This window comes from Micromys minutus, assembly GCF_963924665.1.
Source record: "Micromys minutus genome assembly, chromosome: 15".
NCBI classification, from domain to species: domain Eukaryota; kingdom Metazoa; phylum Chordata; class Mammalia; order Rodentia; family Muridae; genus Micromys; species Micromys minutus.
The window spans coordinates 208635-231774 of NC_137984.1; the positions used below are offsets into that span (position 1 = coordinate 208635).

Here is a 23140-nt window from a genome sequence, read left to right on the forward strand (position 1 = left end):
CACAATTCAAGCAGAGCTGACAAAATGTCATACAATAAACAGATTGTACACTTTCAATAAATGTTAAGTCTAATATCTCAGTTACAGTTTAGTATAATATTCAAGTTTGTCTTAGTTTCCTCCAAGCTTTCCCTCACAGGTGGTCTAATCTCAAGTAGCCTGCCCTACACATATGGATATATGAGCAATAACACATGGACTCTGTGGGTTGCATAAACATGTAGCAATAATAAATAAGAGATTAAGAATTTGGGGGTAGGGTGCAAGGAAATAACTGGAGAAGGGTAGAGGAGTAATAGTATAGAAAGGTCTCAGAAAGATTATCTTATTGTTCAATGAGAAATCAAATATTTCTCAGTCATTATAAGTTCACTTAGAGGCATTGAGTCAAAATGTTCTGTCTATGAAATGGTCTTAAATTACTGGATAATATTCTCCAAGGGAATTGATTATTGTTTTCAAGGGTACTTATATATGTAAATAAATATGTAAATAAATAAATAAGTATAGTTTTCTCTTACCCGGCCAACTTCCACTAAATTAGTGACCATCACAATACAGGCAGACTGCTCTTGCCACACCATCCTCCAAAAATCATACACAGTTTCATGAACTGGGCCTATAAACAAATTATTTTTCAGCTGTGCTATTGAGACATTTTATAGGCAATAAAAAGTTTAAAGTACATAAAAAGTAGTGTGCATGAGACAAGCTAAAAGAGATGAACCTCTCTTTACACTACCACTAGAACCACCTCATTTCAGTTCATTTTTGAATATATGCTACGCCAACAAATCATAGAGATGGAGCAAATTTTTTCTTCAATTTGTCTTCTAGACTTAGCAATTCATAAGAGGGTACCACACTTTTTAAGGTGTTTATCCCTGTTACTACATTACTCTACCATACTTGTATATATATGTGGAAAACAGAACTCTCAGGATACTGTGAGAAGAGTGACAGACATTGCCAATTAACCAAATGCCCATCATTTATGACTATTGCATGATTAAAAGTAAATGTCATTACATCCTCCTCCTCCTACTAGTCTACATTATTTAGTAGCTGCAAAGGCACATGCTGGCTATCAACCACATTGAAACACTGGTATATGGTTCAAGCAGCAGTACCATTTTTAATGTAAACAATATTCAATTAAATCCAATTACTAAAATAAAAGGAGAAATCCTGAAAAAATGACCTCTGTCAATAGAGCAAATATCAGCAGATAGATTGAGCCCACTGGTAGCATTTGCCTAGCAAGTATATGGCCCAGGTTTCTGTCTTCAATACCAAAAGAGGAAAAGACCAAAGCAAAGCAGAACAAAACAAAGGAGGAATGTCTTTTTACTTTCCTTTTACTTTAAGCATCACACACATTCTGTAGATGGCTAGAAGATATTCTGAGATTCATTTGCTTGTTTGGATACTTTCATCTTCTGGTGCACTATGACATAAGCAGCCTTCTCTGCTTTTCTTTTTCATAAGGAATGGACTTGACTACATTTCCTTGGGCCTACGTTTTGTTTTAGTCAAAATTTGTCAAAAATTGCTAGATGACAGTATAATATCTTGTCATCACTATGGGTCTTGGGTCTTACTGCTTTTCAGGCTGACAAAATTGACTACAAGATTACAGCCACCCAACATAGGAAGAGTGCTCACTCCTGTTCATCAAAAGTAAGTAATGTTTTTTTTTTTTTTTTTTTTCCCAACACTACTGGTCAGGGTACTGAGATACCTGATTGTCAAAGATCAAATCACAAAACCATCACAGGATTTTAATTTAAAAGAGAATCAAGATCAAGTTTTCCTAGGTTTTATACAAGTGTTTGTACTGCACAAATGAATAAGAGCCAATTTTTTAAAAAGACAAAATTACAAAAGAAATCTCTACTGGATAATAAGCATACATATAATATTTAATATAAATATAAATATTTGAAAGACAAAATTTTACCTTGAGTTGCAATGTAGTGGCTTGGTCTCTGGTAACCCTAAAGTAGGAAAGCAAATTGTTTATCATTTTACATTGGTATCAGAAATAAATAAATGAAGGCATAAAAAAGGGAAGAAAACCTCCTCTCAAGATTAGGTTATAATAAAAAGACTAGAACTGAGGAGTGAACACAGGGTCCACTTCTCAAACTTATGTTATGTGAAGGGTAAACAGAAAACAAGGCTTAAGTATTTTAAAAGCTCTGATTAGAATTTGTACCATATAATTGAATTTTATTTGCGGAAGAATAACCCCAGAGATTTAGCTCAGTTTCACTAAGATGTTTATGCCTTCATGTAAATTTTACATCACTCATTCCTGGTAAATTTCATTAAAAAACTAATTCTTATTGCATCATCCAAAAGTACAACACACCGCATTACAAATGGACAAAGACATATTAGAACCAGAAAAAAGAAAAGGAAAGTGAAAAGGAACAGAACATTCCAATGTTAGAGCTGGACAATGCATGCGTGCTCAAATCAAAGTCCTGCTAAAATTAATTCTTATTTTTTTGGTAATATTTCAGTTCTGTAACATATTCAGGAATCTGCAGGAACTATTTTGTGTGTGCTGATGAAATAAAATTTACACACACGTAACTTAAGTACACACATATATAGGGAAAAAGTTTTCAAAACTGCGTTTTTTCTTGAACAAAAATTTTTAGTGGTTTTCAGCATACAAAAGCTGTTCATAAACATTTAATATTGTTTCAATAGATTCTTCCTGATAAAGATCGATCTGCTTGTTGTCTGCAATGTCCAACGTGCCACAGATGAGTTGAAAAAAATATTGATGGCATGAAAGTGTTAAGTAGGATTTAGTGAATCTGTTAAGATTTGTCCATATTTGGTATAGGCAGCCCAGTACACAGATAGTGCACATGGTGATGGGGGAGGGGGAGTAGTCTCTGACCAGGGATGGAATACAGTGTGCATCATCCTGCTGTAAATACCAAATACTTTTTTTTTTTTTGTGAGGTAGGGTCTTACTAGTCCTGGCTGGTCTGGAACTTACTACATATCAGCATATCAGTCTCACATTAATTAAACTCACAGAGATCCATCTACAACTGACTATGAGATTTTGTGAAGAAAGGTTTGCACCAACACACTCAGCTGATTTTGATTTTTTGGTCATAATAATAATAATCTACAATGTTTCGTGGAATCATGTTTCAAAGTTTCATAAGCACTTCAATTTTCTGTTTTAAATGAGCTATTTACAAGCTGCAGAGTTGTATTTTGTGTATAAAATACAAACAAGAAAAGGACATTATAAAATTGTACTTTATTTAGCTAAAATATACTGGGATCATAACAGAGTTGTATAACAGATTTTATTTATAAAAAATCCTACCCAATGAACCATAAAATAGTATTATAGTAAGCCCCAGCATGTGTCTATTACGGCAGAAAACTCAGGTTAAACTAAGAGCTAAGAACAATTACAAAGTTGTAAGAGAAATGTTGATGTCTTTTGTGCTACAGAAAAACTGGTTTAGTTTTTTCATGACATATCTGACAAAACATAAAACTTTATAAAAATAAAACTACAATGAGAAATTAACCAATACATTTATATGCTATTCTTAATACATTAAATCAATTAGTTATAATTATTAAAATAACTGTAAGGCACAAAGTTCATAGCTGTGATAAATTGTTTCCTATTTGCAGAAATTAGAACAGGTAGAGGTTCATAATGCATCTCTATATGAACACTGACACTATATGCCATAATGCTGTATTGCACTTTTGACTTAAAAATATGCTGTGATTCAATTCACTCAGAACTTGGGTTTTTAATTATTAATAGCAGAAATTTGGTGCATGCTAACTGTGTATCAGTTTCTATGCTAGAGGGACTACATGCATTTTTCCCAGCAAAGTGATAAGGCTAAAACTGTCATCACCTCACTGTGCAGATGAGGGAACTGAAGCACACAGAAAGTAACATTGTCAAAATCTCCAGGATGTCTTTACTATTTTTTTAATTGTATTTTAGGTTTGTTTGCCTGAATATGGGTATGTACACTGCATGAATGTTTGGTACCTAAGGAGTTCAGTAGAGGGCATAAGATACCCTAGAACTGGAGTAATGGGTGGTTGTAAACTCGGTGTGGGTGCTGGGAACTGTACCTGGGTCATTTGCAAGAGTAGCAAATGTGGCTGATGAATCTCTCTAGACCCTCTAGTATAAATTTCAAACAGGCAAGAGCCAAAGACCCTGTCTTTACATATAATACAATATATTGCCTCTTTGGGAATCATTTTATTTGATAACTACTTTCCCTTACATAAAGCATTGTCATGTCCATATGCAAAACCAAGATTTAACAGCATAATATGTAATGAAAATAGACTTTATTGGTATGATTCGATATATATGTGTGATATATATGTTTAAAATATGATATAGAATTTTTTACATGAATAATTTTATAACTTTACAAGCCAATATCACACACCACAAAATAGTCTCCCTACTTATTGTACATATATATATTTATGCTTTTGAGATATGGTTTTATTTAGCCCAGATTGGCCTTGAAATTCACTCTATACTTCAGGATGCCTTTCCACTTCTGATTTGCCTGGCTCCACCTCCCAATGGCTGGGATTACAAGGCATGCACCACCATACCTGGTTTATGCAGTATTTGGGATTTGAACTCAGGGCTTCCTGTATACTCAGCAAGCATTATACTCACTGAGCTACATTCCTGGCCCCATTCTCATTTTTTAACATAAAACGTGAATATAAAAAATAAAATTTCAAACCCACTAATGCACATCATACTATCCAGCTTCTCACATATGCTTATGGAAGGGAAGAAGAAAAGCCAGAGACAGAAATCATCAACAAATAAAATTCAAATGCATAATAAATTGTCAAAGCCAAAAACAGCCCTGTTTTTCTATACAAGAAGAGGGGAGGAGGTAAAATAGTTCTTTACGCACATAAAATAATTACACACAAAAAAGAAACATAAATGTATCATATGAGACTAATTAGGTGACACATGCAGAAACAACTAGACTAAGCATTAGTAGTAACTGCAATTAAGGGTATTTATATTAAATATTTATCAGAGGGTGCTGTTATGGACATATAGTGGTACTTACATCCCTGTACAGCCAAATCTACAGCCCAAACCAAAGTCAGGTGCGAAAGAAAGCACAACAGTGTCAGTAAGTACTAGGATGTAGAACAAGGAAAAGTGTACAGTTTGTTCTTTACTTTAAAGGTAGCAATCAAGTCATACGTAACAACAAGCATCGAGTTCATAGATGTGAGCTGATAAAGTGGGTATACTGTGGAAAGACACTGTAAGGACACTTACATCGATGTAGTTGGCATTAATGTAATCTGAAGAAGGATCGTCCTCCACAGGTTGCAGGATGACTCTGGAGTGATCATCTGAAAGGTTTAAATAACCAGACGTAAGCTATCTGAGTTCCTCTGTTCTGAGACAGTCAGTGGTAAAAACTTAAGAACAAATTTGGTCTTTATAATCCACATTTTTAAAGCTCGTCATTATTATTTAATCAGAGAAATAGAAGAAGTACATGGAGCTCGCTACTTATTCCAGTTATAACTCTGAATACAGGTTTGTCAACAGCTTGCCTTTCATATCAGGAGGTTTGCAAGTAGCACCACAATGTCTGGATGGCTCTTCATTTGGGCCACGAATTTTACAGAAGAATGAGCCAGAGAACAAGACTGTAAATTTTGAACCTGTTCTTCATTCCTTGAGAGACAGGTTATGTTGTAATGTAATACAGATAGTTTAGAGTGATTTTAATTCAGAGTGGACTGGTTTAAGGAAATCAGCAGTTCAGTACAAGTTAGGACCCCGATTCCTAAGGCAGGTCTGGTGATGGCTTGGTATTTCATATGTACTCCTTATGCAGATATCTGAATGGAACTTGTGAGTGATTAATGGCTGGTAGTAACTGGAGTTCACTCCCTGCCTCCAGGTAAGGCATAAGGGCATGCAGAACAAATACCTCAGCAACCTTGAATATGACCCACAGGGGTGTTATACTAATTTATAACTGAAAAAAAACTTTGAGACCACCCCAATATTCTTCAATATTTGTTAACAATCCTCCCTGCATTTAAACAAAAATTTAAAACAGCAAGTTTTTCAAAGGGAAGAGTGAGAATGAATTTATTGAGGGCAATAACATTGTTTTTAATATTCAATACATCTCTTAACAGACAGCCATGTTACCCCTAGGATTCCCTAAAGTCAAAATCATGAAAGTTGTAACTTACTGTTCAGGTTTATACATGTAATGTTTATACGTGTAATGTTGTAATGCTTACATGCAATAATGTTTCCATATCGGTTCTTTGCTCTATTTTGATCCTTTTTAGCCACATCCCAAGAGGCTGACTGGCCTTCAAAGAAACTCTGAAAAGAAACAAAGAAAAGAGTTGACAAGCACATCTAACTTAATTGTATTTCACAATAGTTTTTATCTGCTCTGAAAATTCAAATAGTGGAAGCCACATTTGTGGTTTGTGGGTGCAGGCTTGTTCATCTTAAGTTGGTCTAATTTCAGGTGAAAGCCCAGCTATAACTTTAGAAAAAAAAAAAAAAAAAAAAAAAAAAAAAAAAAAAAAACAGAACCTAGAAAACACATTAGTTTTAAAGTAGCTATAATTTTGTAAGTTACCAGTAGGAAAACCATCACTCTTTTTCAAAACTGTCTAAATAATAATACATTAAAACTTAGGAAACCTACTCTTAATGGCTATCTTCTAAATGTGTGTTCATTAGCTTTTATAACAGGAAAAAAATCACTTTGTTCCCATAATTCTTTAGTCATGTGCAATTTGTCAGTTTTTTCTCTTTGAGGGCTGTGGAGATAGGGTCTTTTCTGAAGGGAATGGGCAAAGATCTCTCTCTCTCTCTCTCATAGAAAAACTTAAACTTTGCTCAACACAGGAAGTAGGGTTTTCAAAGAGCCAATGTTCTTTGAAGCAGAGTACACAGGAATATACATGAAATGAGCAAACAGAAACTGCTCTGGCAGGATATTCTAATTCCTGGCTCTTATTTTGGGCACTTCTCAAATATCTAAAGCAAACATACAAAATTTCAATATATTTTTTCTTAACCCAAATAAGGTATACAAGTGGCCCATGTATGGAAAGTGAACCTTAAAGGTCTTTCCATGAAGTTGAATGTCTTTGGAATAAAACATACTTGTCCTCCACTTTAAATGTGTCCACATGTTTCTGTGTACACATACACTGTGCTGGGTGTGTGAGTATAAACCAGCTTCAGCGTTCCACATTGAGATTTTGAAGCAAGAAAGAGGTTAAAGGAACTCTTTCTTTTTTTGCGGTTTCTTGGAATGTGATTTAACTCACTTCCTTTGTAAGATAAATCTTCGTATTTTGATCTGAGTAGGAAAGAGAAATATACTGGGAGAAGAAACTTATCACATTTAATTTTTTCTCCCCTTTGGATGCTGTATACTTGATTTGTGGTGTTCAATTTTACTTCCCTGCCACCCACAGCCAGAAGTTCACAAAACTGAGGAAAGAGTAGCAAGCAGCACATTTAGCTTAATATCACCATTAGAGGGTTTGCAAGCAAGGAGACAGAGAAACACCTGGAATTTAAGTCAACTGGTATAGCATACCTAACACACTACAAAGGAGCTCTGGGAATCCTGTTATTGACTTGAATAGGGGACTGTGGATAGGTCTACTGCAGTGTTTTTAATAACACACTAAAATATTTCCAGAATCTATTCTCAAGATTCTTAAAACAAATGTAACCCCAAATGCACTTCTGGGAAGTGCTCTTCTCCTTCATTTCCCCACCTCCCATACATACACAATGATGGCCTCCTCAATACTGGACTAAAGATGTTGTATTCTACTCTTGTAATGTTAAAGGTGAGGAAATGCTCCCTCCCATCAAGTTAAAAGTAAAATCCAGTACAATATTGCAGCTTTCACCTCATATTCCTCTTTGAATCCATAGCTGTCTGATGTCTTCATGAGGTTAATGTGCTGCAGTAAGTCGGCCACCCTGATGGCTGGGTGCAGTTGTCCTGTCTGATAAGGGGACTCTGTCCCTTCACAGAGGTATCGAGGAACATCCAGGAGGCGACTAGACTCTGCTGTGGCACTGTGGTTCTCATCTGGCAGATTTCATATTCCAGAACATTAAAAAAGAAATAAAGTTATCTTGTTTAATATATAGTCATGCAAAGAAGACTTGAAGAAAAGCATTGGGGTGGAGGCTGGGAAAACAATCTTCATAAAGACAAAACCTTTTACTTTGGTTAAGGTCAGAACATATGTGACTATCAGCAAGACAGCAGATGCTGGGAGAGACAGGAAAATGCTGGATTCATTTAGTCAAGTTGCTTCGGTTTTTTAGCATTTGGAGTTATAGCAGTGTAGGTTAGAACCAGAGGACCAAGCTGCCAACTGAAAATGTTTTCACCATTGACCATGTTGGATAAACTTTTCCACACTCATACTCCAACCTCCCTCAGAGACCCTGTTTAGAAAACATCCCCATCACCACGGGAATGCTTGTTTTGCCAACTTTACCTTCCTTTGTTTCTCAGTATAGCACACCCTGGATTGGAAACACAGACATAGAATCTCACCCCCACCCCTTCCGTTCTCCAGGAAGCTTCACATGCTTGTCCCATTGGTTTTTTGTTACAATTAATATTATTTTAACTGCCAGAACACTTTGACTTCTTTGTCTGCTATGTAAAAGAAACTTGGGGTACTGGAGATAATTATGGATACCTCTCTTGAATCCCCAGCCCCTCCTCTGCACTGTTTTACAAGGCTACATCTTGCTTATGCTTCCAAGACATCCAGAATCCCTGCCTGCCACTTTCTTTGCCCTGTATTTTAACTAACTAACTAACTAACTAACTAACTAACTAACTAACTAACCAACCAACTAACTAACTAACTTACTACCAAACTAACTAACTAACTAATGAATTAACTTGTTTACTTATTTCCTTCAGAGATAGTGTCATGTACCAGAAATTCATTAAATACTTCAATGAGTGAGTGAATTATTTAAAATTCAACAGAATCCTTCACAACCCACATTTAAGCATAGACCCCATCCCCATAGATTTAGTTCAACCTGGAAAGACCCTTTTAACTCTCTGTTATAACAATGAAAAAAAAAAAAAAAAAACCAAGAATTTCTTGCCTATGAAGAATAAACAGCATTTTAATGACCAAAAAACTAAGCATTACAATGAGAAACATGCTTATATTTATCACATTTAAACTTACCATTAAAAAAAACAACAACAAAACAAATGCTGGAGGGGTGTTACTGTGAAAATCATGGTACTGTCACACTCATTAACAGAAAGGAAAGTACACTTTTAGGGGAACTTGCATTTGAAATGATAATGCTTACTGCAGAGAATGATATTTAATTAACAGTGAACCATATTTCAAGTGCTGGTACATCTGCCTGCTCTATCGCCAACTCTACAAATAGGATATGGCAAAAAATGAACTGTTGTCCCCATGATAAACACTTTTTCTTCCTGGAGAGGGGAAAAAAAAAAAAGACCCTACAATCAGATTTGTATGTCTCCATAATTTAGCTTTATTGCATTTATCTTTACCCTCTCCTATTAAACTGATCATTTTTCTGCATTCATAACTAAAAATATCACACACTGAAGGGGAAAAAAAAAACGATCCAAAAACTAACAACAAAAAAAGCCAAACAACAAAATGTAACCAAAAAAAAAAAAAGAAAAAAAAAAGAAAGAAAGAAAAGAAAGAAAAGAAAGAAAGAAAGAAAGAAAGAAAGAAAGAAAGAAAGAAAAAGTCCTTGTGGGATCTGTTAAGACCTAAGCACACAAGAGAATTACTGCCTTTTCTTCTGGTTTTACCCACCCCTCTACACACAAGCATTTTCTAGTAAACATGATTCATTAGCGTTCCCTCTGGTTATTCTAAGAATGCAGTTAACTGACCCGTTGACACTAAAATATTACAATCAATAGACTGGCATTAGGAATATAAACATCTCCCTGTAAGATTAAATTCATAAGCAACCAGTTTAGGCTCTACCACAGGGTATACAATTGAAGTGGAGAGATCAGTGGAACAGACAATGTCAGGAGGCAGAATATAAGCAACTAGGCTGAGGAGTAAGGTAGCCAGGGCAGGCCTAGATAATCTTGAATCCTCTGAGACAGCAAAAGCTTTACAATTGTAAGAGGCTCAGAAACAGATTCGACTCACATTGCACATCTTACAAATGACTGCATCCTGGTATGAAAAGCAAAGGCTCTATGTGGCATTTGGCTTTAATACAGTGTACAATAGGCAGTAAGGTCGTTTGAATAATCACATATGAATTATTAATCTCAATACATTTCCATCTCATTAAGCTACCTAATAATGCAACTGCCAGCAAGGGTGCCTGTGCTCATCATTATCCTTATTATACATTGAAGAATAATAACTCTATGTCTTGATTGAAAGGTTTCTAGAGTACTTTGTAATATACTTACCGGTTATAGGGACTTAAGCCCAATGAAGCAGTAAAAACACAAAAGATAAAAATATGAATCAATATGAAAATTTTCTAAGCCTTTCAAAATCTTCAGGTAGATATAGATATGAAGCAATGTTTGAAATTATTTCAAAAATTGCTGTATAAAAGCAAAGTGAATGGATGAAAGACAACCATCAATATCACAGTTCTAAGAATGATGGGAAAATGGAACATACTAATCTGATGTGGGACCAATGAGAGCCAGCTTTCAAAGAAAGCCAATGAGTTTTAAACCAATCATCCATAGTTTGAAAATGAAGAAAATGGTATGATGACAATGTACCACTACATCACTACTATGCTAGCTCTGTCTCTCCTTAAACACGGCCACTCCGTTTCATTTGAAATATCATAAGAATTGCTTAGCCTTTATAGTTTGCAAAGCTCACATTCACTATCTCCTTTTCTCTTTACATACAGTTCTGTGGGGAAACCATCACAGAGTTGCCACAATTCTTAGCGGTGGAGGGCTGAGTCTACAAGGTAGTTTTCTAAACTCATTGTTATCGTATACATTCTATATACTTGAACCTAATTTCACATGACTGTGGGAAAATTACCATAATGGATTTTAATGTTTGGCCAAGCAATTCTATTCTAGAGTGTTTATTATTTTAATTTAAGTGGAATATACTTATTACTTTGAAATACTGATACCACTCTATGGTTCACAAAAGAAGGTGGTCTATATGGAGGCATTTGATATCTTCCCTGTGATCATTATACATGGCTCTTCCTGATATAATGAGGTTAACTGTCCTGAAAAATGCCTTAGTCCACCTCCATCTCACTGCTGATAGGCACATTGCAGGACAAAGACAGTTAGAGTTATATTCTATTGGAACATTTATTATGTATATAGGGTCTACAATTACATTCAAGATTATTATTTTACTGAAGAAGTATACATTATTTTAAATGATTAGATGTAAAATTCCCAAATATTTTGTAATGTATTTTTAAACTGAATACCTACATAGCAAAGAGATGCCTAAGCTAAGCGTCCTTGTTCACAAGAAATATTAAGCATAAATATCAAAATATAATGTTGGGTAATTTTAAAGGTATGTTTACTGATAATTTGGATTTTGGAGTAAGTAGGACCACCAGAGTGTTACTGATCAAGACCCCGTGGACATACAATGTATGCTGGCCAAAATGATTGGTGGATAATTAGTCAGAAAATAAAAAAGCAATTTTAAATAAAACTCGTTTTGTTCTGAAACACATAGGTTTAGAAATTAATGCAGTTTTGTTAGAGCAAAGGGAAGAATCATCACAAACAATACCTGTTTTTCTTAGATATGACCCAGGTTAACTCAGTTTTAAGTTTTTGCACTGTGATACTATATATTGTAATGTAATGTTACATAATGTGATGTAATGTAATGTCATGTCTATGCTAAACCCCTTACATCAAGATTCTAGCAACTTTCCCTGTAATAGTAAACAGTTAAAAGACAAAGTAAAAGTAAATATAACTAGTCCTTCTGTTCATCTACTAATGCATCTTTAGTAGCTGTAAAGTTAGAGGGGCTTAGAGTATCCTTTAGCTAAAACTGACCTTCCCACCTTAGCTAGTTGCTCAGACACTTTCTGAGAACGGGGTATCTGGGATCATTTTACATTAGCGATCCATCTGGGGCAATTCTGCTTCAAGTCCAAAACAAGTTGAAACTCGTGTGCTGTACTAAACAGGGTGCCTTACATTTAAATCTACCAGACCTTCCTATACTGAAACAAGGTTGCTGTCTGTTTTGACTATGGTGGTCTATCTGAAATAGCAAGACACTGACCAAAAGGCAAATCATTACTAAGTGGACAAGATACAACCTATGCAAGAAGTTGTGATGCATGCAAAACAACAAAATAAAGAAAAACTGGTGATAAATATTTCAGGCCTCACCTAACACAGCAGTCGGCACAAGTGGCTCATTGGGCACTGTGGGGAAAACAGACTTTATGAAGGAATGCTTGCTCTAAGTTATATTTTCCTTTATAATTATTATGCCTTTATACATTTTATAGTTGATTTGTATTTTCTTAAAAAATACAATGATACAACTTGCTTTGATTTTTGTATTTTGTGAGGGTAAAACTCTCTTTTCTAGCAGGGTTATTGTAAAATGTCAAGAGTTGTATCTATAATTATAGTTCAGGCCTCTGTTCAATTTAAAAAGCCAGATTATTCAGGTTGACATTATAAAGATGATAAAATTAGGGGAAAAGGAATCATGCATTTTTAGATCTATTAAGTATAATGTACTTACAGAAATAAAGATCTTATATTCATTCTAATTCATTTTTCTCCAGCTAACAGTGGGGAATTGGTTTAATCCTTTCTCTTAGTTCATAAATAGGTATTTTATTGATACACTTTCAGAATTGACACTTTATAGTCTGGTCCTGATATGGGTAACAAACAGAAGAGTCCATGGAACAGAAATACATTCTGACCTATAATCAATTAAATACTGAATAGAGTACTTGTAGAGACGATACATTCATATTTTAAGCAAACTTTCTTTTAACAGTCATAGAATTTAGACTTTTATCTCATTCCCTGTTTTTGATCTTTATAGTAAAATAAAAGTAAGATAGGCTATATAGTCCTTAACATGATTAAAACTGAATTCCAAAAGAACTAAGAGTATGTCTAACTTCATTTGGTATAGATATATACCTGGAAAATGACAGCCTATATTCAAAGCCAACAATTACTGAAATTTTTCATCAAGCTCAAGATTTCAAAAAACCTTCCTTGTGAAATGGCATAGACCTATAACCTAAAATATTGTGTAAACTTGCCATTCCCTATGTTTATCATTTGCATGGAAATATGAATTCTTTTATTTACATCTTGTCCTCTTACATGCATGATAGCAAATTAGGATAAGACCTGTTACAGAAATTCCTTGTATATGAAATGCTAATGACAAACTTGATTTGTCCATGTCAGGAATCAATTTTATTGGAAGATTTGAAGAAATTAATTAGGCACATCAACTTAAATTTAAACAAACACAAAACTTTGAAAGGGAATAATTTTCACAGGATATTCAAATTATGCAATTACTCAAATCATCTGTGCTTAAGCAGAACTTCAATGAATACATTTTAAAAGCACTTCCTTTACAGATCAACATTAGTAATTCTGGAAGACTCTATGTATGGGGGTCGGGAGGTGGGGGATGGGGAAATAAATGCAAATGTTATCTCATTAATTTTATCAAGTCAGTCAATACAAGTACAGTTTTAGAGTTCATACTCCACAGTTAGAAATGTTAAGACCAATCTTTCATGTAGTTAAAACTTTTTCTTGTATGTATGAGTATATTCATGTTGCCATGTGTGAGCATGTTTGTGTGTATATGTCCAAAGAAGTTGATGTTATATGGCTTCTTCAATTTCTCTTCTATTAATGCAGTAAGATAGGTTCTCCCAGTAATCTGGAGCTCACCAATTCCAGCAAGTCTAGTTAGTCAACTTGCCTTGGGGATCCCCTCCTGAATGCCAACCAAGTGTTAGGATTCTGGTATTCTGAGCTCCATTTTTCAAGCCTATCTGGTAAGTTCTTTTTCCATGAATTTACCTCCCCATCTCTGGTTAACTTTTCGATACTGGAGTTCTTCAGGACTATACTAGATTTCTTTAATGGAATATTTACTTATGCTGTTAATGCCTAAGAAGAATTATTATGTTTCTTCTTATCTCAAATGAACCCTTATCTTTGACAAAGAAAAGGTATAAACAACATACCAATTTTATATAGAAAATGCCATTTTAACATAATTCAATGACACATGCTGTCTGAATGGCTCTATATTCTGAATGTTTCTTATGATTTCATAACAGAATTTTTAGTTTGAAGTTAAGCTAAACCCTGTACCAAAACTGAACACATATTTTTGTAAATTCCATAAAAACATCAATTGTGCAGTACTCTCCCTAACTGCTTCTTCTCTGGCTTATTTTTTCACTATTCAAAAGTTATTGTGTAAAATTAAATGCACTTAATAAGCTTTAAAAGCATTAACTAAAATTTTAATGAATAACTTACATCTTGGACTGAAGTTATGTTGATCCATGAAGGTAAGGGAAAGGGGGTCTTCTGCATGCAGGGTGCTCTGATCAGCATAACTCCGGTCCATAGCGTTCACCATGTGGGTCATTTCCTGACGTGTGTTCCCCATTGCATCTTTGCGCTTCTTCGCAAGCTTGCTGCCAAAGCAAATACAAAGGGGAGGCCTGAGTGTGAGCCCTGAGGGACAGCTAACACCATCAATGAAGCAGGTCAAGTAAGCCTGAGGACAAGGTTACAGACACAAATTAGAAAACCTAAGAACTATTCCTAATTTCAGGAGTTAAGATAACACGCAAATCATTGGCTTCTTGTAGCATGACCTTATTTGTGAGCTTCTCGATATTCACATTGTCAAACCAAGGGTCTCACCATTTCTTCTATTTAGGTCTGAGTTCAGAGGTTAAGAGAGCAGGGTAAAATGAGGATACTGGATGATGGATATATTCATAGTACGTTGTGTATATATATGAGGCTATCAAAAAATTTAAAAAAATTTTTCATAAAAAACATTCCAACCTGAGTATAAACAAAACAATGTTAATTCAGAGATGATTTATGTAAAAACTTAAAAAATTAACGTTCCAGTGTTCCTCCTGAATGAGGACTGTGTTTGATCAACTTTGAGAATATCTTGCTAACAACATGACTTAACTTTGTTTTATCAGAGCTGTCAACAAAACAAGGAAAAGGGCCATTCACTTCTCTGCTGTTCCTAATCAAAATCCACAAACACACAGAGCACAGACACACGGAGCAGAGTATTCACAGTATTAAGATGAATCTAAAGTCTTTTAAAATCAACCCTGGCTAGATGTGATTCAAACATTTATAAAGAGATGAAACTGAATCATATGCTGTGTAAGAAATATGCCGGGAAAATTAGAAGATTTGCTTTACAGAGGTATATGTCAATCGTCGTCTTGGAGGCCTGGCATAGTCCCACCCTAATATGTATTTTAGACTTCTCATGCATACTATTCACTACTGAAATGTCTGGTAAATGCAGCGGCAGAATTATTTAGGGTTATAGAAATTAGAGTTACCATTTCAAATGACACAAATACTGACTTCTTTGTCTCCCACATCAAAACAAATAAACAAATAACCCCCCCAACAATACACATTTTTTTTGTTTCTCTGTGTTGTTCATGAACATGCAACTAAAATCTACTAAGGGTATGTAAAATATTTAACTCATACTCACTAGGCAACTTCTCTACAGAGGCACTATAAGCCACTGTCCAGTGTAAACTATATTATTCACTTTATGGTAGCAGTAAACTCTGCCTTGGAAATATCTCCTAGTTGTTAAGAATGCCATTTCTTACCTCAGTGGCAGGACATTCTCTTCTGGTCCCCATTATTATCTATACTAAACATACTACAAAGGTTCATTGAATGATTTATGTCCACAAGAATTTCCTTTTAAAAAACTTTGTAGAGCCCAAGAATTGTTCTAGTTTATTTTTGTCTGAGAACTGTAGTTGACCACAGGGGCATACAACCAACATGTAGGACACAAAAACTAAATCTCAATCCCAACTGAATAAAGCAGCCATAAACCATACTTTGCTGATGGTCACCTATCATTCACATAAAAGGAATAGCAAGCATTAGTAATATTAAAAGCAAGGACAAAATAATATTATCTACCACCACTAGCACCACCAGAGTTATTACTACATGGTCACTGCCATTAATACCATTCCTTATTGACATTATTTTCTGCACGCACGAAAAGTGCTACCAATTCTTCTTTCCAGGCAAAGAGAAAAGATAGACATGAGACGTCATGCAGGGAGGTGAGATAAGAGAGTAAGTTTGAGGGCAACTTATTCTAAGGACTCCTGGCACTTGACACAAATGTTGAAAATGATTTGAAGTTTTAGAAATAACAGCAATGTTTCAGAATGTGTATATTAGGCTTTTATTTTTTACCATTTCAGGTGTTTTATTATATTAAGTGTGTGTATGAGCACACATACACACGTGTGTGTATGTGTGTATATACTTGAGCATACATATGAGCGCAGGTGCCTATAAAGGCCAGAGACATCTGATGCCCATAGAGCTGGAGTTATGGCTGCAGTTGTAAGCTGCCTGACATGGGTGTTGTGAACTAAAATCAAGTTCTCTGCAAGAGTAGATTGTGTTTTAACTGCTGAGCCATCTCTCTGGCTTCTGCTTTAATTTTTCTAAACCTGAGCAACTTATATATTTGATATTGGGAGCAATGATACCATTCTTACAATTAAATGGACATCAGAAAAGTAGAAATTCTAGTACTATTCAATAATTTTATTTTTTAAAGACAATGTTTGACCCTAAACACCACTAGATCATATGTAGACAACAGATGCATACATTCCAAACTTCCTGCTAGCTCACCATCACAAAAGATTTTTTTTTTCCCTTAAGCCTGCAACAATGTTTTAGTCTCTAGTACTTGGCTAATGTCTATTCACTGTGACTCCAAGCTTCTTTGGGAAGGCTTGCAATGGCTGATCCAAGCACAATCTAATTCAGGTGAGCTTTGTAGTAACACGTTCATCTTTTGAGACGACACTTGTAACATATCATGACAGTATTTTTCAGTCATTTCCTCACTGTGTGCTCAATATAGGGAACTATCACCTGCACAACCTAGAAATCAGAGCCAGAATATTTAGAGCATAAAGCAATCACTCAATAAATACTTGTTGAAGAGATAAATTATGCCTGCTATATGTTTGGCACTATCCATTGGCTAACTCAATTAATTCTCAGAACATTCCGCTGAAAACTGCTTAAGGATTCTCATCTTATAGATGAGGTCATTGAGGCTTAGGGGAGTTAAGTAACTCACCCAAGGTTGCTTATCTAATAAGCAATGAAGAATGACCTCATTCTATATCTTCAGCTATTACACAATACCCAGCCATTTACACTGTATTTATTGCCACATTAGGAAGCTTACTGTAATGGTTAAACACTGTTTGCTAGGCATTAGAAAACAACATGAATACAGCATAGATATGCTGTCATTTATATATCTTGAAGAAGCAGAAAAATGCTTGACAAATAAGTTTTAGCCCCATGTGGTGGAGCTCAATTCTAATCCCAGGACTCAGAAGTAACCAGCTTAGTCAGGAACATTCAAGGCCTTCCTGAACTAGGATTCATGGCAAGATTTTGGCTCAAAAATAAACAAATATTAAAACTTGCAATGTTTCTCCAAATCTTTGTTTCTTGGATAAGACTGGTTTATTTCTTTAAAAACATGAGAAATTTACTTGAATGAAACAGTATAATTTGAAATATGGATTAAAATTAATGTTAAAAATGTAAGAATGGGCAGAATGCAGCCAATGGAAATGACAACTTTAAACTTACAGGACTTAAGGATGAATACTTTGTATGTATTTTATGAATGGGTAAAGTTTTAAAAAAGTATTTTTCGAGAACTAAAATAGAAAAGTGTCCAAGGAAGGACTTTTCAAATTCATCAAGTTAGATAATAAGGAAACTATGTTGGAATATAACCTTTATGCGTGTTTGTAAAGCCAGGTAGGCACAGCCAGATGGTCCCTTACACCTCCATCCTCTCAACAACCCTGTGAGACAGGCCTTCATTCAGGATATTGTGAAACACTATAAGTTAACACCAGTGCTAATTAAGTGTTTTCACTTTTTAAAAAGTCACTATAACAATGCTAATGAAAATAATAAAGTCAAATATCATACATAGTTTTTTTTTTTCCAATTTGAGTTTCATTCTATTGCTATCTGTATAAAAAATATCAGATTGAGATTAGTATCCCTAGGAGTGTTCAAGTAGCTTTTGAAAGTGTATATTCCTTTCACATTTTTATCTAGTTAGGACTTAAAGTACCAGAAGCTCTATGTGTTAATCACAGCAACAGTATAATCTGCTATGATGTTAAAAAGAACTATGGTAACTGTGCACCAAAAAGGGGGTGGGATCCCATTCTAATACAGATACATTGACAGTTAATGGTAATCTTATTGACATTCTTGTAACAAAATACATATTGATTCTAATGTGTCTCATGCTTTGTCTTCCCTTGAGCGATGAGAACATATAATGCACACTTCAGGACAGTTAGGCAATTCATTTTGCGAGTACTTGAGTTTGACAGATGTGCAAATGGCTTTCATTACCAAAGCAGCCAACAGCATAAACTTCTGCAGGTGGATGTATGGGTTGGCCATAAAGGGGAAAAGTACTCCATCATTTTACGAAATGGTACAGTTAATTGCCATTGGCTTCATCAAACATGATTTAACAAGTGTATTATGATTCATCACAATAAGCTAAGAGCACTGTTATTTTACACCTGCTTGTTTTAGCAGATTGTATGAAGCCAAATGTTTGTAGCATTTAAAATGTTGGCAGTGCCGTGTTGAAGTGATTGACTCATAAAATTTTGCAGCAAAGCTGAATGAAACCTTAACTAGTGATACAGACACTGCAGGCTGTATGCCTCAAACACACTTAATTTCAATCTTTGAGCCTTACACAGTCCTATTCCATTGGACTGAATGGCTAACTATCTCGGAATCTAACTAAGTCAACTGAAGATGACTTAGGAAATTGAATGGCCAGTATTCTCCATGCTGATCTAAATAACTTGACAAAACTTAGTCATGAGTGAGTTTGAAATTGCAGAGTATAAAAGTGTCGACATCGTGATTTCTTAGTTGGTTCACAGGTTTTGTTTTTGGCTTGTTTCATAAAGTCTCTATTTAAACTGTAGTAAACAGACTCATTTCCCCCCTGTTCTACAAAAGGCTCTCACATCTCTGCTCTACTACATAATTCTTTTATCAATTTATTTTAATAAAACCATATAAACAGTTTTAATGGAGAGCAAGGATAGTTGTAAGTTATGGCCCTTTTGAATAACTGGGAAGTGATGTTACACACGTGTAGGCTTGGTCTAGTTTGCATCCTTCAAGTGCAGTCTGAAAGATGCACAAATATCTCATTGGGCTCATTTTCTCTAATGCAATACAGTATTATATAGTATATATACATATTGTAGAGTAGGAAGTTCAAACCACATTTGTTACCAGATGTATAAATATATAGCTAAAAGGGTACAGACTTGACATAAGTAAATAAATGATGTTCTTAGCTCTAGGATAAAGCTACTCATGGGAAAACTGTAATTAAAAATTAATAGTAGCTGAACATACAGAAACACAATATCCCTTTAAAAAAGATTATCAAAAAAGATAATATTCTATAGTTTTAGTGTCCAGAAAAATATAATTTTTGAAAGACCACCAAACTCACAACACTGTTTCTGTGGGCTTTTTGAAAAGGGATATTGCATTTTGGACACATGTAAAGTCATAATGACCCATTTTCTACTTACAGGTAGTAGGAGTAAGAATAGTAGCTCCTCCTGGGAAGCAGATCACAGACAGTGGGAAAGAGAAGCAATGGTGAATGAGAAGCATGACTTCATCACATCCAAGAGAGCAGAAAAATGTGCGTTAAAAAGAAAACAAAACAAAATGAAATCTGGCTTCTTAGGCTCTGCATTGTACATTGCCCATGCGTTGTTAGCGGTCTTTTGCCATGCGATTAAACAGACAGATATGCAGCAAGAAAATAAAATTTGTAATACAGAATTAGGAAAAAAAAAAAAACAGTAACATGCTGACATTTCTTATATTGCCAGAAAACTGAAAAGTTAAATGGATTGTGTGTTTCTCAACATGCAGTTAAAGCGTGCTGTCATCCAATGCCATCTAGATGTTATGACAGATGGGGCTGCTGTATATAGAGTGTGTATACTAAATATAGCAGTTTATCTTAAATAAAAAAACATAAAATAATGATGTTAATGTGTGCAAATTAACAACTATATTTTTAAACATTGGGTGTATTGTAATGGTACACAATATATACACGTTATGTTAATACAGGTACCATATACTACATATACATGAAGGTATTCCCACAGTAGATGCATGTGACCATTGTATACACAAACATTTACTGAATTGAAACAAAATTTCAATTTGATGTTGGAAATTGTAATGTACTCATGCTGTGCATTTAAAATATAAACAATCAATGAAAAATGGCATATATATGGAAATAATTCAACAGCAATTAAACTGAAAAAAATGACATTGAGTTCTAAAAAGTGAAGTTTCCCTTTCATAGCTCAAGAACTTACTTTCTATATAATCTCAGCTGTAAAGTCTTATTTTGTTGAACTCTAAGCTATTCTTTTGCAACCCAAACACATGGAACTATTTTTAATGAGGCAAATATCCCTACATATATTATTTCAAGTGAGGGATAGTCTAAAGCGACTTTACAATTTCTTGTAAAAATGCAGATAGTAAGAAATTAAGGGTTTCCATTTCCATTATTATTATGAATTTTTATAGTCAAAGGAAACTACAGAATAACACAGAACCTTAAGCTAAACTCTGCTATGTACTTTTGAAGAAGTATAACAAATTGCTCTTGCTTAACTCACACAGGGTTTGTGTGTGTGTGTGTGTGTGTGTGTGTGTGTGTGTGTGACACATCACCTATGGGTTGAAGCCTTTCCAGATGTGCTGCAGTGAGTAAGGAGTTAAAGTAATCCAGGCATGATTTACTCCAGGAGACGGCCAATACCTCATCTAGTCTAAAAGATAATAGTCTTCCCCAGTCACATAGGTGCTGCTGTGGAAGCTGAAAGGAGACATCTTATCTAGTAAAATGATTATGAAAACTTAAATGTGAAACACTTAACGGAGGCTTGTTGATCTAACCATAGACAATATAAACCAGAAGGAGCAACAGTGAAGGTTTGCGATTTTAGAGAGCTGTTAGAGACTGTTACCTCCCTCCCCAATCCTTGCTTTAGTGACTGGCTTAACAACTTGAAGGACCTTAGTTTTCACTTGTCATTCCCAGTACAAATCCATCAAACAGGAGTAAAGTCTTCATATAAAGAACAACTACAACTAAGTTTAATTCCACTCCTAGGAGGACACAGTCAGTAGTCATTCTCATGCATCCAATCAGATGTGACATTCTTCTTAAGAACAAAGCAGTGCTAAGTTAGCTGTCTAAGTCATTTGGCTTTTTCACCCTCCAAGTACATCTTTACTAGTGTTTCTAAAATACTTAAATCTTGGATTGCCCAGGACCTGTTACCAATCCCAGAGGTAGTAGACAACAGCAAAGAGAAAGCACTGTTTGGGAAAAGCACATATGTAGCTAATTGAACACAAAACACTGTAGTGCATACCTAATGTTTCTAATGCAGATGTGTCTTCTCCAACATATATATCTCCGGGGACAATTGTAAAGAGGCAATATATTAAAATAGATGCTCATGGAATTGTAATTAACATATGAGTCTTATCCATAACGCTAATGTTTTATTTTAAGTAGCAAGCAATTATTGTACACTATGAAGTTCTTGTAATATAAGCAACATTATTTATTATGCAATAAGTACAATTAGAAAAGCAGAATCACCTGTAACATAAAGCTCTTACAATGCACTCTACATGTAATAATTGCTTTCTTTTTCTTTTCTTTTTTTTTCTGAAGTGCTTCCAAATTATAGCATTATCTAAAACTCATGATTGTAAGTTATTGTCTTCAAAACTAGTGTGGCACTTTAATCATTCCAAATTCTGACAACTTCCATAATGGTCAAGTAGCTCAACGTATAAAATGTGTATATCTAAAGTGCTTTTGAGCAAGAATATACTTTTATCCCCAGAACACAAAAGTTTAAATTCTAGGAAGTCAAAATAACTTGATAAAATTCCAGGAGGTGGCGACATTGACTGATATAGTATAAAAAGTTTAATTTAAGCATTTATTCTACTTTAAAAAAATTTAGTCAGTGAATATTTAATATACAATGCCATTAAACAATGTTTTTAATTAGAGAAATAAATGCACGTTCATATGCAACATATATTTAAAAAATTAATTAAAAATGAAAATAATTATTTGGCCCAAGCATAACTGTATAGCCATCAATTTCATTATGCTTAATAATAATAACACTTAAAATGAGATGAATTTCCCATGGATCTCTGAAATTCAAAAAATTTACAGTTTTACATTAAACAAATGTTAAGCAAAGTTTATGCTTAGATCTTTGAACAAACTACAAATAGTTAAATAAGACTTTACTTAAAAATCACAAATAAGAAATAGGTGCAGGCACACTTCTTAGAATTTGTCAAAGCTTGAAGGGAAAACATGAAAATCAGTGGCATATGTGAGTGTGTGGTACAGGACATTATCAAACCTTACCTCTTTTTCACAATTACTATGACAACCAGGAGGAGAAGAATGAATACTAAGATGCCAGCGCTGATGCCCGCGATTTTCACCACTCTGTCTGTCTGCTTTGCTGGGTCTGGAATCACTTCTGGTTCTTCTGTTGCTGCTGCTAAAAGAATCAGAGAAATAGGTGACTATA

The 23140-nt window shown here is 34.6% G+C and overlaps 1 protein-coding gene across 5 annotated transcripts in view; it reads right to left on the minus strand.

Annotated features, from left to right (window-relative positions):
* PTPRK (protein tyrosine phosphatase receptor type K) overlaps positions 1-23140 on the minus strand; it is a gene marked incomplete at both ends in the record, with an annotated part of 530533 nt that overhangs the window by 15302 nt on the left and 492091 nt on the right. The window contains 11 exons of one of the 5 annotated variants that reach the window (XM_080929565.1): positions 522-619; positions 1961-1997; positions 5130-5147; positions 5348-5424; positions 6337-6424; positions 7987-8171; positions 12501-12536; positions 14655-14815; positions 20060-20089; positions 21944-21985; positions 22972-23110. In XM_080929565.1, coding sequence (XP_080785691.1) covers positions 522-619; positions 1961-1997; positions 5130-5147; positions 5348-5424; positions 6337-6424; positions 7987-8171; positions 12501-12536; positions 14655-14815; positions 20060-20089; positions 21944-21985; positions 22972-23110 — 911 coding nt within the window. Of the gene's footprint in view, positions 1-521; positions 620-1960; positions 1998-5129; positions 5148-5347; positions 5425-6336; positions 6425-7986; positions 8172-9510; positions 9597-12500; positions 12537-14654; positions 14816-20059; positions 20090-21943; positions 21986-22971; positions 23111-23140 lie in introns of those variants that run through there. The other 4 variants (XM_080929566.1, XM_080929564.1, XM_080929568.1 and 1 more) reach the window with 4 other exon arrangements.